General features: G+C 43.6%; 1 protein-coding gene across 1 annotated transcript; it reads left to right on the top strand.

The window, feature by feature from the left end:
* Positions 1-10,807: 10,807 nt before the first annotated feature.
* Positions 10,808-12,370, top strand: LOC125550719 (F-box/kelch-repeat protein At2g44130-like). Its single transcript, XM_048713788.1, has one exon. It carries the CDS (start codon positions 10,861-10,863, stop codon positions 11,965-11,967), a length of 1,107 nt encoding a protein of 368 aa, XP_048569745.1. The 5' UTR covers positions 10,808-10,860; the 3' UTR covers positions 11,968-12,370.
* The last annotated feature ends 6,990 nt before the right edge of the window (positions 12,371-19,360 follow it).

Raw genomic sequence — 19,360 nt, 5'->3', positions numbered from 1 at the left:
ATTCATCAAGTGAGCTAATATCAAATAACCTCTTCTCACCGGCAAGTTTAAAATCATAGTTAAGCTCTTTGATAGCCCAATATGCCTTATGTTCTAGTTCGAGAGGTAAGTGACATGATTTTCCATAGACCATTCTATACGGAGACATACCCATAGGATTTTTGTATGCAGTTCTATAAGCCCATAATGCATCATCAAGTTTCTTGGACCAATTCTTTCTAGACCTATTAATGGTCTTTTGCAAAATTAATTTGAGATCTTTATTGCTCAACTCTACTTGACCACTAGACCGTGGGTGATAAGGAGATGCAATTCTATGATTAAAATCATATTTAGCAAGCATTTTACGGAAAGCACCATGAATAAAGTGTGAACCACCATTAGTCATTAAATATCTAGGGACTCCAAACCTCGGGAAAATAACTTCCTTAAGCATTTTAATAGAAGTGTTATGATCAGCACTACTAGTTGGAATAGCTTCTACCCACTTAGTAACGTAATCAACAACAACTAGAATATGTGTGTATCCATTAGAGGCAGGAAAAGGTCCCATATAATCAAAGCCCCAAACATCAAATGGTTCAATAACAAGTGAATAATTCATAGGAATTTCTTGACGTCTACTAATATTACCAATTCTTTGACATTCATCACAAGATAAGACAAACTTACGGGCATCCTTGAAGAGAGTAGGCCAATAAAAACCAGATTGCAATACCTTATGTGCAGTTCTATCTCCAGCGTGGTGTCCTCCATAAGACTCGGAATGACACTTGCGTAGGATCTGTTCTTGTTCATGCTCAGGTACACAACATCTAATAACACCATCTACTCCTTCTTTATAAAGATGTGGGCCATCACAAAAGTAATGTTTCAAATCATAGAAGAACTTTTTCTTTTGTTGGTATGTGAAGGAGGTGGTATAAACTTAGCAACAATATAATTAGCATAATCAGCATACCATGGGGTATTACGAGAAGTACTTATAACATTTAATTGTTCGTCAAGAAAGCTATCATTAATAGGTAGTGGGTCATCAAGAATATTTTCTAACCTAGACAAGCTGTCTGCAACGGGGTTCTCAGCTCCCTTTCTATCAACAATATGCAAATCAAATTCTTGTAGCAAGAGAACCCGTCTAATAAGTCTAGGTTTAGCATCTTTCTTTTCCATAAGATATTTAATAGCAGCATGATCAGTTTGAATAGTTACTTTAGAATCAACAATATAAGATCTGAACTTATCACAAGCAAATACAACTGCTAAAAGCTCTTTTTCAGTAGTAGCATAATTTCTTTGAGCATTGTCTAGAGTCTTACTAGCATAATGAATAACATTTAATTTCTTATCAACTCTTTGCCCTAGAACAGCACCTACAGCATAATCACTAGCATCACACATAATTTCAAAGGGTAAATTCCAATCAGGTGGCTGAACAACAGGTGCAGAGACTAATGCTTTCTTAAGTATTTCAAATGCTTCTACACAATCATCATCAAAGACAAATGGTATATCTTTTTGCAATAAATTAGTCAGAGGCCGAGAAATTTTTGAGAAGTCCTTAATGAACCTCCTGTAAAATCCGGCGTCACCAAGGAAACTTCTTATACCTTTGATGTCCTTGGGACATGGCATCTTTTCAATAGCATCAACCTTGGCTTTATCAACTTCAATACCTCTTTCAGAAACTTTGTGCCCCAAGACAATACCTTCATTAACCATAAAGTGGCACTTTTCCCAATTCAAGACAAGATTAGTTTCTTCACATCTCTGCAAAACTCGATCAAGATTGCTCAAGCAATCATCAAAAGAGGAACCATAGACGGAAAAGTCGTCCATGAAAACCTCACAAATCTTTTCACAAAAGTCAGAGAATATAGCCATCATGCATCTTTGAAAGGTAGCAGGTGCATTACATAAACTAAAAGGCATACGTCTATAAGCAAAAGTACCAAAAGGGCATGTAAAAGTAGTCTTTGATTGATCTCTAGCCGACACAGATATTTGAGAGAAACCAGAATAACCATCTAGAAAGCAATAGTGTGTATGTTTGCATAATCTTTCTAGCATTTGATCAATAAAAGGTAAGGGGTAATGATCTTTCTTAGTAGCTTTATTTAATTTGCAGAAATCAATTACCATCCTATAACCTGTGATAATTCTTTGTGGAATCAATTCATCTTTATCATTCGGAACAACAGTAATACCTCCCTTCTTAGGGACATAATGGACATAACTTACCCACTCACTATCAGCAATGAGATAGATTATACGTGCCTCTAGAAGCTTTAGTATTTCTTTTCTTACCACTTCTTTCATCTTAGGATTCAGACGTCGTTGAGGATCACGAACTGGTTTGGCATCTGCCTCCAAATTTATTTTATGTTGACATAGAGTGGGACTAATGCCCTTAAGATCATCAAGAGTATATCCAATAGCAGCATGGTGCTTCTTTAGAATTTTCAATAATCTTTCTTCTTCATGCTCTGAAAGGTTAGCACTAATAATAACAGGATATATCTTCTTTTCATCAAGATAAGCATATTTAAGATTATCAGGCAAAGGTTTAAGTTCAAACACGAAATCACCCTTGGGTGGAGGTGGATCCCCTAAGATTTCAACAGGCAAGTTGTGATGCAGAATAGGTTCTTGTTTAAAGAATATTTCATCTATTTCCCTTCTTTCATTCATGAACATATCATTTTCATGGTCTAGCAAATAGTGTTCTAAAGGATCACTAGGAGGTACGGCAATAGAATCAAGACCAATAATTTCATCCTTACTAGGTAATTCTTCCTCACGATGTAGTTTACTAAATTTAGAGAAATTAAACTCGTGGACCATATCATCCAAGCCAACAGTAACAACATTCTTTTTGCAATCTATGGTAGCATTGACAGTATTTAAGAAGGGTCTACCAAATATAATGGGACAAAAGCTATCTTGTGGGGAACCAAGAACAAGAAAATCAGCAGGATATTTAGTTTTCCCACACATGACTTCAACATCTCTAACAATTCCCATTGGAGAAATAGTATCTCTATTAGCAAGTTTAATAGTAACATCAATATCTTCTAACTCAATAGGTGCAATTTCATTCTTAATTTCTTCATATAAGTCAATAGGTATTACACTAGCACTAGCACCCATATCACATAAGCCATGATAACAATGATCTCCTATTTTAACAAAAATAACACGCACGCCTACCACAGGTCTATGTTTATCTTTATCACAAGGTTTAGCAATTCTAGCAGTTTCACCTTCGAACTGAATAACATGCCCATCAATATTATCAGACAAGAGATCTTTAACAATAGCAATATTAGGTTCTACTTTAACTTGCTCAGGAGGTGTATAAGTTCTAATATTGCTTTTACGAACAACAGTTGAAGCTTTAGCATGATCCTTTATTCTAACAGGGAAAGGTGGTTTCTCAATATAAGAATTAGGAACAATAGGATCATTATAAGTGATAGTCTTTTCTTCAACTTTAATAGGTGCATCTACTTTTACTTCTATGGGAGGATGATATTTAAACCACTTCTCCTTAGGGAGATCAACATAAGTAGCAAAAGATTCACAAAAAGAAGCTACTATCTCAGAGTCAAGTCCATATTTAGTGCTAAACTTACGGAAAATATTGGTGTCCATAAAAGATTTAACACAATCAAACTTAGGTGTCATACCTGACTCCTTACCTTCGTCGAGGTCCCAATCTTCAGAGTTGCGTTTAATTCTATCCAATAAATTCCATCTGAATTCAGTAGTCTTCATCATAAAAGAGCCAGCACAAGAAGTATCGAGCATGGTGCGATTGTTATCAGAAAGCCGAGCATATAAATTTTGAATAATCATTTCTCTTGAGAGCTCATGATTGGGGCATGAATATAACATTGATTTAAGCCTCCCCCAAGTTTGAGCGATGCTTTCTCCTTCGTCGAGCAATTATATATATAATTGCGATCACGATGAACAAGATGCATAGGGTAATACTTTTGATGAAATTCCAATTTCAATCTTTTAGTTCCCAGATCTCATATCATCACATAGCCTATACCATATCAATGCGTCTCCCTTCAAAGATAAAGGGAAGACCTTCTTCTTAGCAACATCATCGGGGTATACCTGCAAGCTTAAATAATCCACAAACTTCATCCATATATATTAAGTGCTCATCAGGATGCTTTGTTCCATCTCCTGTAAAAGGGTTATCTAGCAGTTTTCCATCATACCCGAAGGAAATTCAAAAGGAGTTTCATTTTCAATAGGTTCAGTAGGTTGAGGAGCAACTCTTTTCTCTACTGGACGGGGTGAAGATACCCCGAACAAGCCCCTCAGAGAATTACTTTCCATAGTAACAAGTGACAGTAAATTTCAGCACACTATATAAATTTTTCCTTACCAAATTCCACCTACCAAAGGCGCTACACTCCCCGGCAACGGCGCCAGAAAAGAGTCTTGATGACCCACAAGTATAGGGGATCTATCGTAGTCCTTTTGATAAGTAAGAGTGTCGAACCCAACGAGGAGCAGAAGGAAATGATAAGCAGTTTTCAGCAAGGTATTCTCTGCAAGCACTGAAATTATCGGTAACAGATAGTTTTGTGATAAGGTAATTTGTAACTGGTAGCAAGTAATAAAAGTAAATAAGGTGCAGCAATATGGACCAATCCTTTTGGTAGCAAAGGACAAGCCTGGAAAAACTCTTATATAAAGGAAAGCGCTCCCGAGGACACATGGGAATTATCGTCAAGCTAGTTTTCATCACGTTCATATGATTCATGTTCGATACTTTGATAATTTGATATGTGGGTGGACCGGTGCTTGGGTGCTGTTCTTACTTGAACAAGCATCCCACTTATGATTAACCTCTATTGCAAGCATCCGCAACTACAACAAAAGTATTAAGGTAAACCTAACCATAGCATGAAACATATGGATCCAAATCAGCCCCTTACGAAGCAACGCATAAACTAGGGTTTAAACTTCTTTCACTCTGGCAACCCATCATCTACTTATTACTTCCCAATGCCTTCCTCTAGGCCCAAATAATGGTGAAGTGTTATGTAGTCGACGTTCACATAACACCACTAGAGGCTAGACAACACACATCTTATCAAAATATCAAACGAATACCAAATTCACATGACTACTCATAGCAAAACTTCTCCCTTGTCCTCAGGAACGAACGTAATTAGTCACAAAGCATATTCATGTTCATAATCAGAGGGGTAATAATATGCATATAGGATCTGAACATATGATCTTCCACCAAATAAACCAACTAGCATCAACTACAAGGAGTAATCAACACTACTAGCAACCTACTAGCACCAATCCCGGACTTTGAGACTAGAATTGGATACAAGAGATGAACTAGGGTTTGGAGATGAGATGGTGCTGGTGAAGATGTTGATGGAGATTGCCCTCTCCCGATGAGAGGAGCGTTGGTGATGACGATGATGATGATTTCCCCCTCCCGGAGGGAAGTATCCCCGGCAGAACAGCTCTGCCGAAGCTCTAGATTGGATTCGCCAGGGTTCTGCCTCGTGGCGGCGGAGTCTCGTCCCGAAAAGTTCCTTTCTATTTTTTTCTCATCGAAAGACCTCATATAGGAGAAGATGGACGTCGGAGAGCCACCAGGGGGCCCACGAGGTAGGGGGGCACGCCCTAGGGGGGGCGCCCCCACCCTCGTGAGCAGGGTGTGGGCCCCCTGGCCTTCATCTTTGGCGAGGATTTTTCTTTATTTATTTTAAGAGGTTCCATGGAGTTTCAGGACTTTTGGAGTTGCGCAGAATATGTCTCTAATATTTGCTCCTTTTCCAGCCCAGAATTCCAATTGCCGGCATTCTCCCTCCTTATGTAAACCTTGTAAAATAAGAGAGAGTAGCCATAAGTATTGTGACATAAAGTGAAATAACAGTCCATAATGCGATAAATATCGACATAAAAGCATGATGCAAAATGGACGTATCAATCCACTGCCCGCACGGCTGCTAGCCGGCCGTGCCTTGCCAATGGAGCCGCCGCTCTAGATCCGGAGTTCCCCACGCGGAGGCAGGACAACCGAGACCCCGCCGCCACCATCCTTGGCGCCCCGGGCTTGCACGACGGCTGCCTCAGGTGGCGGCGAGGAGGGGAAGAGGAGGAGTGGCGGCTAGGGAGGAGGAGGAGGATGTCATAAAAATGGGGGGGGGGAATTTCACTTCCCTGGCCTCTGCACCAACTAGGGATGCATAGGGCCATTTTAGTATGAGTATCAAGATAAACATGGTCCTCATAATTTTTAAATGAGTATCAAGATATTTTTTGATGAGTGGTTTCACCACACCAAACTTGATCCTCAATAAATGGGGAAAAACCCCTGTGCATCACGTGTCAATTCTAGGAATTGAACTCGGGTCGTTAGGCTGCACAACCGCATGCCCAACCACCGAGCCAAGGCTCTCTTTGCGATTGCCATAATTTATTTAGTTAGCTTCACAAACGAGCTCGTAGGCATCATATTTTGAGGTTGAGAGGCGCCTTATGGAGTTCGCTCCATACCCAACCGCCAACACGGGAGGGAAGTTTTAGCTTTTTCCTCTTGGCACCGCATAAGGGATTTGAAGTAGCCTGGTTATCGTGGTTTTGTCACGACAGATGTCCTCATAGAAGAACTATTTTGTTAGGCCATTGCTGCTAAGTGAAAGCTTGGATGGGGTTAATAGGAAACGAGAGACGCGAGTTTACCCAGGTTTGCCCCCCTCACAACCGAGATAATACCCTACTCCTATTTTGATTGCAATTGATGATGATGATCTCGATTACAGAGTGATGTTTTGCTACCAATGACTCGAGAGATTCTAACCTGTCCCCCTCGACAACCCAGGAACCCCCTTTATATAATAGGTCGGGTCCCTGGTCTACAATAGTTTTCGGATTCTACCCGATTTAGGAATCCTAGACTAAACCATCCAGGTCTTCCCAGCTTTAGTTGACTCCATATTGAGCACGAACTCTTATGAACCGGCTCACATCCTCCTAGGCCGGGTCTCCTTCTGGCCCACCAACATCTGGCTTTCAGAGCTCTAGAGATAACTCGGCCGTTAGCATCTGTCGGTGCTCTGGGACCGGGTGTACCCAGGTCCGACCGCCTGCGGCCCATCGCATGGCATCATCAAAGGGCCCGCCGCGACACGACGTCAAGACTCCGCAGGCAAGGCCCTCGCGAGGCAAGCATCAACATGCGTCCTTCATAAGAGTCCTCAATATGAAATGTCTGGTTTACTCAATATGACTCAAAGATGGCCCTTTTACTTGATGATAGGTCAAGCATCTAGCAAAACAACAAAGGTTATATGCAAAGCCTATCAAAGGCTGAACATTGTACCTTTGATGATCTATTGTAAAACCTAACACTGTTTGCACTTTGGATGCCTCTTACGACCACAATCTAGTAACATGTCCAATTTGGTATTGAGCGCACTTTGGATACACCATGCATGACAAAACATAGAGATTATGCGATAGCGTGTCAATTTTGACATCAATTACACTTTAGATGCCTTTATGGATGCTTATCTAGTGGTGTTATAGTAGCGTGTGCAACCTCGTATCAGTTACTAACATTGACTGTTTGCTTATATCTGAATTAGGTTGCGGCGATTTCACGTAAAGTTTGCAATAGTTGTTGCATATGATGCCTTGTTACCATTATGGGGGTGTTTGGTTCGAGGGCGAAGTTGGATTGGCTAGTAATATCCCCTGCCACCTGGTTAGGGATAACCACATTTGCTTGTTTGGTTGAATGGGATTGGTTGTGTTGGATAGCCAAATTTTGTTGTTTGGACGGAAGGATAGAAGTGGATATATTCTTATAATGACACACTTTTTTATGGAATTGTGAAAAAAATTATGCATTTTTTTCAAATCAGCTCATTATACAATCGTTCTGCCCATTCCATTACAGCAAACTTTGTTCCTTAAGTTAGAAAAAAATCTTTCACCTTAATGACGCTGGAACCCAACTGAACGCTATGCCGAAATTCTCGGTGGATCTAGAATCCAATGTTAATATTGTAGGGGCTATAGTAGTGTTGGTTTTTACACCATCTATCAAACATACATCAAAGGGGAACGCCAGCATCAAACACACGCACCCCTGGATGAACACACACCAGTAGTGTATGGCATGGATGAACACACATCAGTAGTCTATATTCCTGAAATAATGTTGTTCACTGTCGAAATCAAACATATGCGTCAAATCGGGACTGCCTTGCTGATCTATTCGTCAGCTCGGTGCTCCTCCGTTCTAGCTGCAGAGAAAGGGAAAGATGCATCAGATATCTGGTACAAAGAGGGATCGAGCTACACTGTCCGTATGGGTATGATATAGAGAGCTGCCGGCACCGACGTAACCCGCCGCTGGCACGTCCGTTCTCCGGCTCCCTGATGCCCCCGTTCCCCACCGCCAGCGCTCACTTCCATAGCGTCGGGTGGGCTCCAAGATTGGTGGAAGAGCATAGGGGAAGTCAGAGTCTCTGAGAAAGGGCTAGACAGAAATGGCGAGAGATAGAGAACGAGGAGGAGGAGGAGGAGGAGAAGGAGGATGGGATGCTTCTCGTCCGCCGCCGCTTTGATGTGGAATCGCTGCCACTGTCGTCGAAGTAGAAAAAAGGGAGGAAAATGCTTCGGCGCGGTGGGTGGCTACCCTCGTCCGTCAGTTTCTCGCGGCTATCGGTAGCCAAGTTTTCGGTGGAATATTCGCTATGTCGGGTTATCCCCAGCCATCGCATCCTTCCTTCCAAACATATGGCATCCCCTAAAAATCTGGCTATCCTTATCCCACTGAGGGATAGCCTCAGAACCAAACGCCACCTATATGTATATAGACAATTGTGCAAAAAACTTAACATGTGTTGTTAACATTTGTTGCGGCCTTATCAGGGTATGCATGATGCGGTGGTTTCGTGTAAAATCCATGTCGCCTATTGCGCATAGGGCGTTAGGTTATCATCATACAATTGTGGATAAACCCTCACATCAGTTACTAACATTCATTGTTGCTTTTGTCTACATACACATGATGCGATGGGTTTCCATAAAACCCGTGTCGGCTATTGCACACAGGATGCCTAGTTCTCATTGCATAAAAAGTTCGCATCAACCTCCCCCCCTCTCCCGTCTCCCAACCCCCACATCCAATTTACTTACATGCAGTCCCTAGTTTATAGATTATTTATTGAAGTCAAATATTTGCACAACTAATAGGTTTAGGATATTATTGGACCCTTCCATTCTAAAATCAAAAGGCCATAAACAAGGAAGATTTTGATGTGTTGTGGCTACGTTGAGTCTTCTACTATTTTCTCCAATGGTTTGCACTTACCGGTCGACATCTACTTTGGTATTAATTCATTCTCAAAACAAAGGATCAAAAATTAAAAACCTCATGGCGTTTTGCTGTGATGAAGAGAATCATTCAATCAACTAAAAAAGAAAAGAAAATGGCAATCAATCAAAAAGTCCCTCCCCAAGACACAAATACATCGTCCAATTATTGGAAGGGCATTCAGTTAGAGTCTCACTATAAACAACACATGGATCAAGCTTCACCGCGAAGAAAAAACATCACACAAATCCGGCAGAAAAACAAACGCTTGCAATTGCTTTAACATCAAGTTGTCCAGATGATTATGGGAGGTTTGAGGGTCGGCGATGAAGATGCCTTATCTTGGTATGGTTGATGCAGTGGTTTAACGTAAAATCTACCCCAACTATTGGACATAGGATGTCAGATTATCATTATACAATTGTGCACAAAACCTCTCTTCCGTTACTAACATTCATTGTCGCCAGAGGTGGAGGACGGAAAAAAATTAAGGTATGGCGAAGTCTTAAGGAAAGAACTTTTTTGATGCAAATTGAAAGAGTCAATACACAATACAAACGGAAAACTAAATACAATGAAAATGTAGCCATGTTTCAATAGAAAAACAACTTAAAACATACCTATAATCAAGCTTTCAATGGCTACATTTTAAGTTGTTTATAGGTATGTTTTAAGGTATAAAACATACCTATTGAAAACTAATACGATTTTGTTTTGCTCAGAATTAAGGTATGGCGGCTGCCATACCCTGCCCACCGAAGGCCTCCGCCAGTGATTGTCGCATGATGTGATGATTTCGTGTAAAACTTGTGTGCCTAGTACATATAGTGTGCAATAAAAGTTTGCATCACCCCCCATCCGATTTACATGCCGCCCTCAGTTTGCATATTATCCCTTGAAGATAAATTATGGGCACAATCAATAGGTTTTCTCACTCTAAAATCAGAAGGCTATAAACAAAGAAGACTTCGGCATGTTTCGCATCGAGTCTTCTACTTATCCATTATAAAACTACACACCAATGGTTTGCACTTAGCGGTCGACATCAACTTTGGTATTAACTCATTCTCAATATAAAGGATCAAATTTTACAGATCTCATCTCGGTTTCGTTGTGATCAATACAATAAATCATCAACTCAAAAAAGAAAAAAAAAGACAATCAATCAAAAAGTCACCCCCAGGACACAGATACATCCTCCAATTATTGAAAGGGCAATCAGTTAGAGTATCACTTTAAACAACACATGCATCAAGCTTCTCCACGAAGAAGAAACCGCACACAAATCCGGCAGAAAAACAGCCGCTTGCAATTGCTTTAACATCAAGTTGTCGCCTTTTTTTTATTTGCTTACCAGCTGTCACATAGGGGCCAATCAATGTGCGTGTCCCGTAGCTCCGCCAGCCTTCTATTTATGCCCTCTCCCATGGACGGAGAGAGGCATCCAGAACCAGAAGCAAAGCTCACACAAAGTCACAAGAATGATGAACCCAAAGAGCCGTGTCCAAGAGTGGGAGGCCGACCACGTCGAGCTCATCCCGGGGATGCCCGACGACGTCGCCGTCGACTGCCTGGCGCGCGTCCCGCACGGGTCCTACCGCTCGATGCGCCGCGTGTGCCGCGGCTGGCGGAGCGCCGCCGCCGCCCCGGAGTTCGCCCTGGCGCGCGCCGAGGCCGGAGCCAACGAGGATCTGGTCTTTCTCATGCAGTTTGGTAACCCGGTGGCCGGGGACGACGGGGCGCCCGAGAACGCCCCGGCGTACGGCGTGGCCGTGTACAACGTCACCACCGGGGAGTGGCACCGCGAGAGCTCCGCCCCGCCGGTGCCGATGTTCGCCCAGTGCGCGGCCGTGGGCACCCGCGTCGCCGTGATGGGCGGCTGGGACCCCAAGACCTTCGAGCCCGTGGCGGACGTCAACGTGCTGGACGCCGCCACCGGCGTCTGGCGCCGCGGCGCGCCGATGCGGTCCGCGCGCTCCTTCTTCGCCTGCGCCGAGGCGGGCGGCAAGATCTATGTCGCCGGCGGGCACGACAAGCTCAAGAACGCGCTCAAGACGGCGGAGGCGTACGACGCTGAGGCCGACGGCTGGGACCCGCTGCCGGACATGTCGGAGGAGCGCGACGAGTGCGACGGCATGGCCACCGTCGCCGGCGACCGGTTCCTCGCCGTGAGCGGGTACCGCACGGGGCGCCAGGGAGGGTTCGAGCGGGACGCCGAGTGGTTCGATCCGGCGACCCGCGAGTGGCGCCGCCTGGAGCGCGTGCGCGCCCCGCCGTCGGCGGCTCACGTGGTGGTGCGCGGCCGCGTGTGGTGCATCGAGGGCACGGCCGTGATGGAGTGGCGCGGGGAGCGCCGGGGCTGGCTCGAGGTGGGCCCTTACCCGCCTGGTCTCAAGGCCGGCACGGCGCGCGCGGTCGCCGTCGGCGGCGGCGAGCGCGTGGTGGTCACCGGCGCCATCGAGTCCGAGGGAGGCGGCGGCGGGCACGCGCTGTGGGTATTCGACGTCAAGTCCAAGAACTGGACCGTGGTGCGCCCTCCGCCGCAGTTCGCCGGCTTCGTCTTCTCCCTGGCCTCCGTCCGCGTGTGATGAGAACCCTCCCCGGCGCCGCTCCCGACCAAGAAGACTACTACTACTACTAGCGAGTATGTATGCATGTTCTTGAGTTGCAGTGCTTCTGCCATTGATGTATCTGAGATCCGCGATCTCATCGCCTGAGATCTGCGCATCCCGGATGCAATCAACAAAAAAGAACAAAAAAAGCATGAGGCATCATCGCCAAGAAGAAAACAACAAAAATATCTAGAGGATTGTAGGTTGTCAGATCTGTGTGCTCTAGTCACCATGGTTGTAAACTCTCTCCTCTTTTGCTGTTGAGACAGTCTGCCATTTCTGTTGTTGAGACAGCGTGGTGTTTTGGTTCTATGATATTAGCAATGAGTCGCTGTACATATTATTGTGAGTTGGAAGATCATGTCATATGGCTTCTCCATCTTCTGTCTTAGATCCAGTTCTGCTGCAGCTCACAGAGGCTGGTACGCCATCTCAAATGTCCATCCGTTTCGCGGCTGAAGAACACACCTCGATGTCGATGCCGGTGGCTCGCCGCCGTCGAGCAATCATCTTTACGTTTCTTTCCACACAATTTTCAGTTTTCATACTATCTCGCGTCCTATTCAATTGGTGCTCGCCGCCGCCCCGGCCGCTGAACCCGAAGAGGAGCTGACCTTGCCAGCCGATTCTTTCTATAATTAATATAATCGCTAGGTGAGGCCTCTCACTCCACGCAACAGCAAACCGGCCGGCCATCCGTCCCAACGTCGCCATCCAAGGATAGGAATGAGTGGAGATGAGGTCGCCACCGATTATGGCGTCCGTGCTTGGCCCACGGTTTTGGACCGCACGGACGGCCCTCCACTGTAGCGGCTTTTATTATCGGGAGACGCCGCTAGTTTGCTGTTAGCTGCATCCATCCATCCATCTTCTTGGCATGGGCGACGTGAAATTTGCATGGGACGCACGGATATATCGTGCCATGCTGCGCAATCCCAATGAAATCGATTGCGAGCACGATCGGTTCTTCTTCTCTTCTGTGCTGTTGGGAGGACAATCACCACATTCCCAGTGAAACTGCCAGCTTCATGTATGTTTTCTTCAGGTTTGGATTGGTTTTCTTCATCAAGTTTGGACTGCTTACCACGAGTGCCGCCTGGTAGCTTGATGTATGTAACCCCTGCTAGTATAACATTACACTCCTTGTTGACAATGAATGAGGTTCTTTTCTTTCTTTACAACGGGACGCAGGCCAAAGGAGGATGACAGGCATGATGGCGTCCGTGTTTTGTTGCTTCTTGATGCAGACAAGCTTTGTGGCGTCCGGGAAACTAACACTGCTAGTGGCTGCTCTGCGACCTGGATCCTTTCGTGAAAGCTCCAGAGAACATCCATGTGTTCGCTCTTGCGCGTCAACACATGTTTCTTTTTTTAAACGGAGGTAAAATAATTTTTCATTCATGAATTAAAGAGAGGAATACAGTTTAGGGTGTGTCTAGGTCTTGTCTAGATGTGACATAGCTATGTCACATCTAAGTATATCATCACCTGTTTATGCATTTTATTTGGGTTTATTTATTTTTCAATTGTCCATCGCTTAGGCCTTGTTTTATTTTTATTTTTCGCGAGCGCTGAAAAGAGGGTTGCCCATAGCACACTCACATGGGTCAGGCCCAACGCACCTCCCATCACTCTATGGCCGTGATATACTCCATACGATTTGCCCCCCCCCCCTTTTTTTCTGTTTTCCTTTTCTGTTTCAGGTTTACTTTTTCTTCTGGTTCCCTTTTGGTTTTTTTACCTTTTTTTTTTTACTTTTTTGTATTACAAACATAATTCTAATATATGTTGAATATTTTTCAAATACACACTGGACATTCTTTCATAAACGGTCATTTTCTTTTTCCAAACACACACTGAACAATTTTCTAATATATGGTGACGTTTTTCCAAATGAACATTGAACTAATACTTAATATATGATGAACTTTTAGTTTACATTGAAGTTTTTTTCTATGTATGTGTAACTTCTATTAAATATATATGGTGAAACTTTTAGAAATGCAAATTGAACATATTTAAAATGTAGGCTGAACACTTCCAAAAATAAAATAAATGATAGAAGAGAAAAATAAAAATACTGGTAAAAAACCAGAAAATGTTCATATATTAAAAAATGTTTTTTTGAAAAAAAATCCATGAACTTTACAATTGTTCATGAATTTGAAACATATTGCAGTAAATTCAAAAAATGTTTACTAATTCGACAAATGTGCACATATTTGAAAAATGTTAAATGTTTATAAATTCCCAAAGATGTTGGTGAATTGAAAATAAATTCACGTATTTAAAAAATGTTCACAGGTTCCAAAAATGTTCGTGAATTCAAAATATTTTCATGACAAATTCAAAAATATAAAATATACATGTTTGGATGACACCAAATTTGAATGTTTAGGATTGCGAAATAGAAAATCAAAAATATAGTGACAGAGAGCAAAGGAGAAACAAGAAAACCATATTATTTTGTTTTTTAGTCAACTATAAATTTTAAGTTTTTTCTTTTTCTTGGAGAGAACCAAAATACCATACATATTTAATTAAAATTTCACAGTAGGAGGTTCTCCTATTGTTTCTGGTAAAAAAAACATACATATGTGTAGTTTTGTTTGGAACTGAATAAGAAGAAAAAAACAATTAGCTAGTTTGTTTGGTCAAGTAGAAAGATGGATATCTTATGTTGTCTTGGTGAAAAAAAAAAATCAAGGCGAGTTACGAGTCAAGGATGCACTTGCAAGTCAGGTAAAAAAAGGGGTTCGACCCAGTTGCAAGTTGACGGTGACTTTGCAACTAAGGCAAAAAAATGGTTGGACCTAGTTACGAGTCGATGGTGGACTTGCAACTGGGACAAAGAAAACTTTGGGCCTAGTTATGAGTCAAGGGTGGACTTGCAACTGAGGCAGAAAAATAGGAGACGAGCTTGGTTGCGAATCGAGAATAAACTTGCAACTAAGGCAATAAAAGGGCCAGGCCAGATGGAGCCAAGTTGCCAATCGATTGTGAACCTGCAACCGAGACAAAAACTTTCGGGTCAATTTTGAGTCAAGGGTGGACTTGCAATTGAGGCAGAAAAAATGGGTCATGCTCAGTAGCGAGTCGAGAGGAAACTTGCAACTGAGGCAAACAAAGGGTTGGGTTCAGATTGAGGCTAGTTGCGAGTCGATGATAGACTCACAACTAGGACAAGAAAACTTCACGCCGAGTTGCAAGTCGAGGGTGTACTTGCAACTGGGAGAAAAATTGACCAGGCCCTCCATTGCGTATCAAGACTAGAGTTGCAATACATACAAAAATGGGCCAGGCCCCCAATTGCGTATCGAGGATGAAGTAGCAACCGTGACAAAATTGATCGGTCCCCAGTTGCGTTTCAAGGGTAGACTTGCAACTAGGGAAAAACAACGGGGCCCCCAATTGCATGTTGGGGGTGGAGTTGCAGTTGGGACAAAGAAAATGGTGGGGCCCTAGTTACATGTCAGGGTGTGGATTTGCAACTGGGACAAAAACATGGGTCAGACCAATAAAGGGATGGTCCAATTGCATGCCGGGGTGGAGTTACAACCGGGACAAATTGGTCGGCCTCCAATTGCGTGTCGAGGGTGGACTTGCAAATGGGACAATATGGTCAAGCTCAGTTCCGTACGAGAGTGGGCTTAAAACTGGAATGAAAAAGGTGGCCCCTCGATTGCTCGTCGAAGGTGGGGTTGCAACTGGGAAAAAATGGGTCACCCCCTCCCCCACCCCTAGTTGACTGAAGGAAATATGCCCTAGAGTCAATAATAAAGTTGTTATTTATATTTCCTTATATCATGATGAATGTTTATTATTCATGCTAGAATTGTATTAATCGGAAACTTAGTACATGTGTGAATACATAGACAAAACAGAGTGTCACTAGTATGCCTCTACTTGACTAGCTCGTTAATCAAAGATGGTTAAGTTTCCTAGCCATAGACATGAGTTGTCATTTGATGAACGTGATCACATCATTAGAGAATGATGTGATTGACTTGACCCATTCGTTAGCTTAGCACTATGACCGTTTAGTTTATTGCTATTGCTTTCTTCATAACTTATACATGTCCCTATGACTATGAGATTACGCAACTCCCGAATACCGGAGGAACACTTAGTGTGCTATCAAACATCACAGCGTAACTGGGTGATTATAAAGATGCTCTACAGGTGTCTCCAATGGTGTTTTTTTTGAGTTGGCATAGATCGAGATTAGGATTTGTCACTCCGATTGTCGGAGAGGTATCTCTGGGCCCTCTCGGTAATGCACATAATTATAATCCTTGCAAGCAATGTGACTAATGAGTTAGTTGTGGGATGTTGCATTACGGAACGAGTAAAGAGACGTGCCGGTAACGAGATTGAACCAGGTATGATGATACTGACGATCGAATCTCGGGCAAGTAACATACCGATGACAAAGGGAACAACGTATGTTGTTATGCGGTTTGACCGATAAAGATCTTCGTAGAATATGTAGGAACCAATATGAGCATCCAGGTTCCGCTATTGGTTATTGACCGGAGATGAGTCTCGGTCATGTCTACATAGTTCTCGAACCCGTAGGGTCCGCACGCTTAACGTTCGATGATGATATGTATTATGAGTTATGTGATTTGATGTACCGAAGATAGTTCGGAGTCCTGGATGTGATCACGGACATGACGAGGAGTCTCGAAATGGCCGAGACATAAATATTGATATATTGGAAGGCTATGTTTGGACACCGGAAAGGTTTCGGATAGGTTCGGGCATTTTCCGGAGTACCGGGGGGTTACCGGAACGCCCCCGGGGAGTTAATGGGCCTTAATGGGCCATGGTGGGAGAGAGGAGGAGCCGGCCAAGTGGGAGGCGTGCGCCCTCCAAGCCCAATCCGAATTTGGAGGGGGCCGGCCCCCCTTTCCTTCTCTCCCTCTCCCTCTTCCTTCTTCTCCTACTCCAACTAGGGAAGGGGGGAAACCTACTCCTACTAGGAGTAGGAATCCCCCCTTAGGGCGCGCCATAGGAGGCTGACCCTCCCCTCCTCCACTCCTTTATATACGGGGAGGGGGCACCCCATAGACACAGAAGTTGTTCTCTTAGCCGTGTGCGGTGCCCCCCTCCACAGATTTCCACCTCGGTCATATCGTTGTAGTGCTTAGGCAAAGCCCTGCGTTGGTAACTTCATCATCACCGTCAACACGCCATCGTGCCGACGAAACTCTCCCTCGGCCTCATCTGGATCTAGACTTCGAGGGACATAACCGAGCTGAACGTGTGCAGATCGCGGAGGTGCCTTGCGGTCGATACTTGATCGGTTGGATCGCGAAGACATTCGACTACATCAACCGCGTTACTTAACGCTTCCGCTTTCGGTCTATGAGGGTACATGGACACACTCTCCCCCCTCGTTGCTATTCATCTCTAGATAGATCTTGCGTGATCGTAGGAATTTTTTTGAAATACTACGTTCCCGCAACAGTGGCATCCGAGCCAGGTCTATGCATAGATGTTATATGCACGAGTAGAACACAAAGACTTGTTGGCGATAATAGTCATACTTTGATTCGGCGGTATTGTTGGATGAAGCGTCCTAGACCGACATTACATGACCGCGTTCATGAGACTGGTTCTATCGCCGTGCTTCGCACACAGGTGGCTAGTGGGTGTCTGTTTCTCCAACTTTAGTTGAATCGAGTGTGACTACGCCCGGTCCTTGTTGAAGGTTAAAACAACAAACTTGACAAAAAAACCATTGTGATTTTTGTTGTGCAGGTAAGAATGATTCTTGCTAAGCTCGTAGCAGCCACGTAAAACTTGCAACAACAAAGTAGAGGACGTCTAACTTGTTTTTGCAGGGCATGTTGTGATGTGATATGGTCAAGATGTGATTATATAAATTCTTGTATGAGATGATCATGTTTTGTAACATAGTTATCGGCAACTAGCAGGAGCCATATGGTTGTCGCTTGATTGTACGAAATGCAATCGCCATGTAATTGCTTTACTTTATCACTAAGCGGTAGCGATAGTCGTGGAAGCAATAGTTGGCGAGAGACAACGATGCTTCGATGGAGATCAAGGTGTCAAGCCGGTGACGATGGTGATCATGACGGTGCTTTGGAGATGGAGATCAAAGGCACAAGATGATGATGGCCATATCATATCACTTATATTGATTGCATGTGATGTTTATCCTTTATGCATCTTATTTTTCTTAGTACGGCGGTAGCATTATAAGATGATCTCTCACTAAATTTCAAGGTACAGGTGTTCTCCCTGAGTATGCACCATTGCTACAGTTCGTCGTGCCGAGACACCACACGATGATCGAGTGTGATAAGCTCTATGTTCACATACAATGGGTGCAAGCCAGTTTTGCACACGCAAAATACTCGGGTTAAACTTGACGAGCCTAGCATATGCAGATATGGCCTCGTAACACTAAGACCAAAAGGTCGAGCGTGAATCATATAGTAGATATGATCAACATAGTGATGTTCACCATTGAAAAGTACTCCATCTCACGTGATGATCGGACATGGTTTAGTTGATATGGATCACATGATAACTTAGATGATTAGAGGGATGTCTACCTAAGTGGGAGTTCTTATGTAATATGATTAATTGAACTTTAATTTATCATGAACTTCGTGCTGATAGTATTTAATGGCCCGTGCTGTTGTTCCGTTGAATTTTAACGCGTTCCTAGAGAAAGCTATGTTGAAAGATGATGGTGGAAACTACATGGACTGGGTCCATAACTTGAGGATTATCCTCATTGCTGCACAGAAGAATTACGTCCTGGAAGCACCGCTAGGTGCCAAACCCACTGCAGGAGCAACGCCAGATGTTATGAACACCTGGCAGGGCAAAGCTGATGACTACTCGATAGTTCTGTGTGCCATGCTTTACGGCTTAGAACGGGGACTTCAACGACGTTTTGAACGTCATGGAGCATATGAGATGTTCTAGGGGTTGAAGTTAATATTTCAAGCAAATGCCTAGATTGAGAGATATGAAGTCTCCAATAAGTTCGAGCTGCAAAATGGAGGAGAATAGTTCTGTCAGTGAACATATACTCAGAATGTCTGGGTACCACAATCACTTGACTCAGCTAGGAGTTAATCTTCCGGTTGATAGTGTCATTGATAGAGTTCTTCAATCACTGCCACCAAGCTTCAAAAGCTTCGTGATGAACTATAATATGCAAGGGATGGATAAGTCTATTCCTGAGCTCTTCGCAATGCTGAAGGCTGCGGAGGTAGAAATTAAGAAGGAGCATCAGGTGTTGATGGTCAACAAGACCACCAGTTTCAAGAAGGAGGGCAAAGGGAAGAAGGGGAACTTCAAAAAGAACGGCAAGCAAGTTGCTGCT

Source organism: Triticum urartu, chromosome 4, assembly GCF_003073215.2.
Source record: "Triticum urartu cultivar G1812 chromosome 4, Tu2.1, whole genome shotgun sequence".
Taxonomy (NCBI): domain Eukaryota; kingdom Viridiplantae; phylum Streptophyta; class Magnoliopsida; order Poales; family Poaceae; genus Triticum; species Triticum urartu.
Note: the sequence above shows the minus strand (reverse complement) of the source record. Positions and strands in the feature narration are given on the sequence as shown.

Coding starts and splice junctions, on each gene's coding strand:
- LOC125550719 (XM_048713788.1), top strand. CDS start 10,861: ATGATGAACCCAAAGAGCCGTGTCCAAGAGTGGGAGGCCGACCACGTC.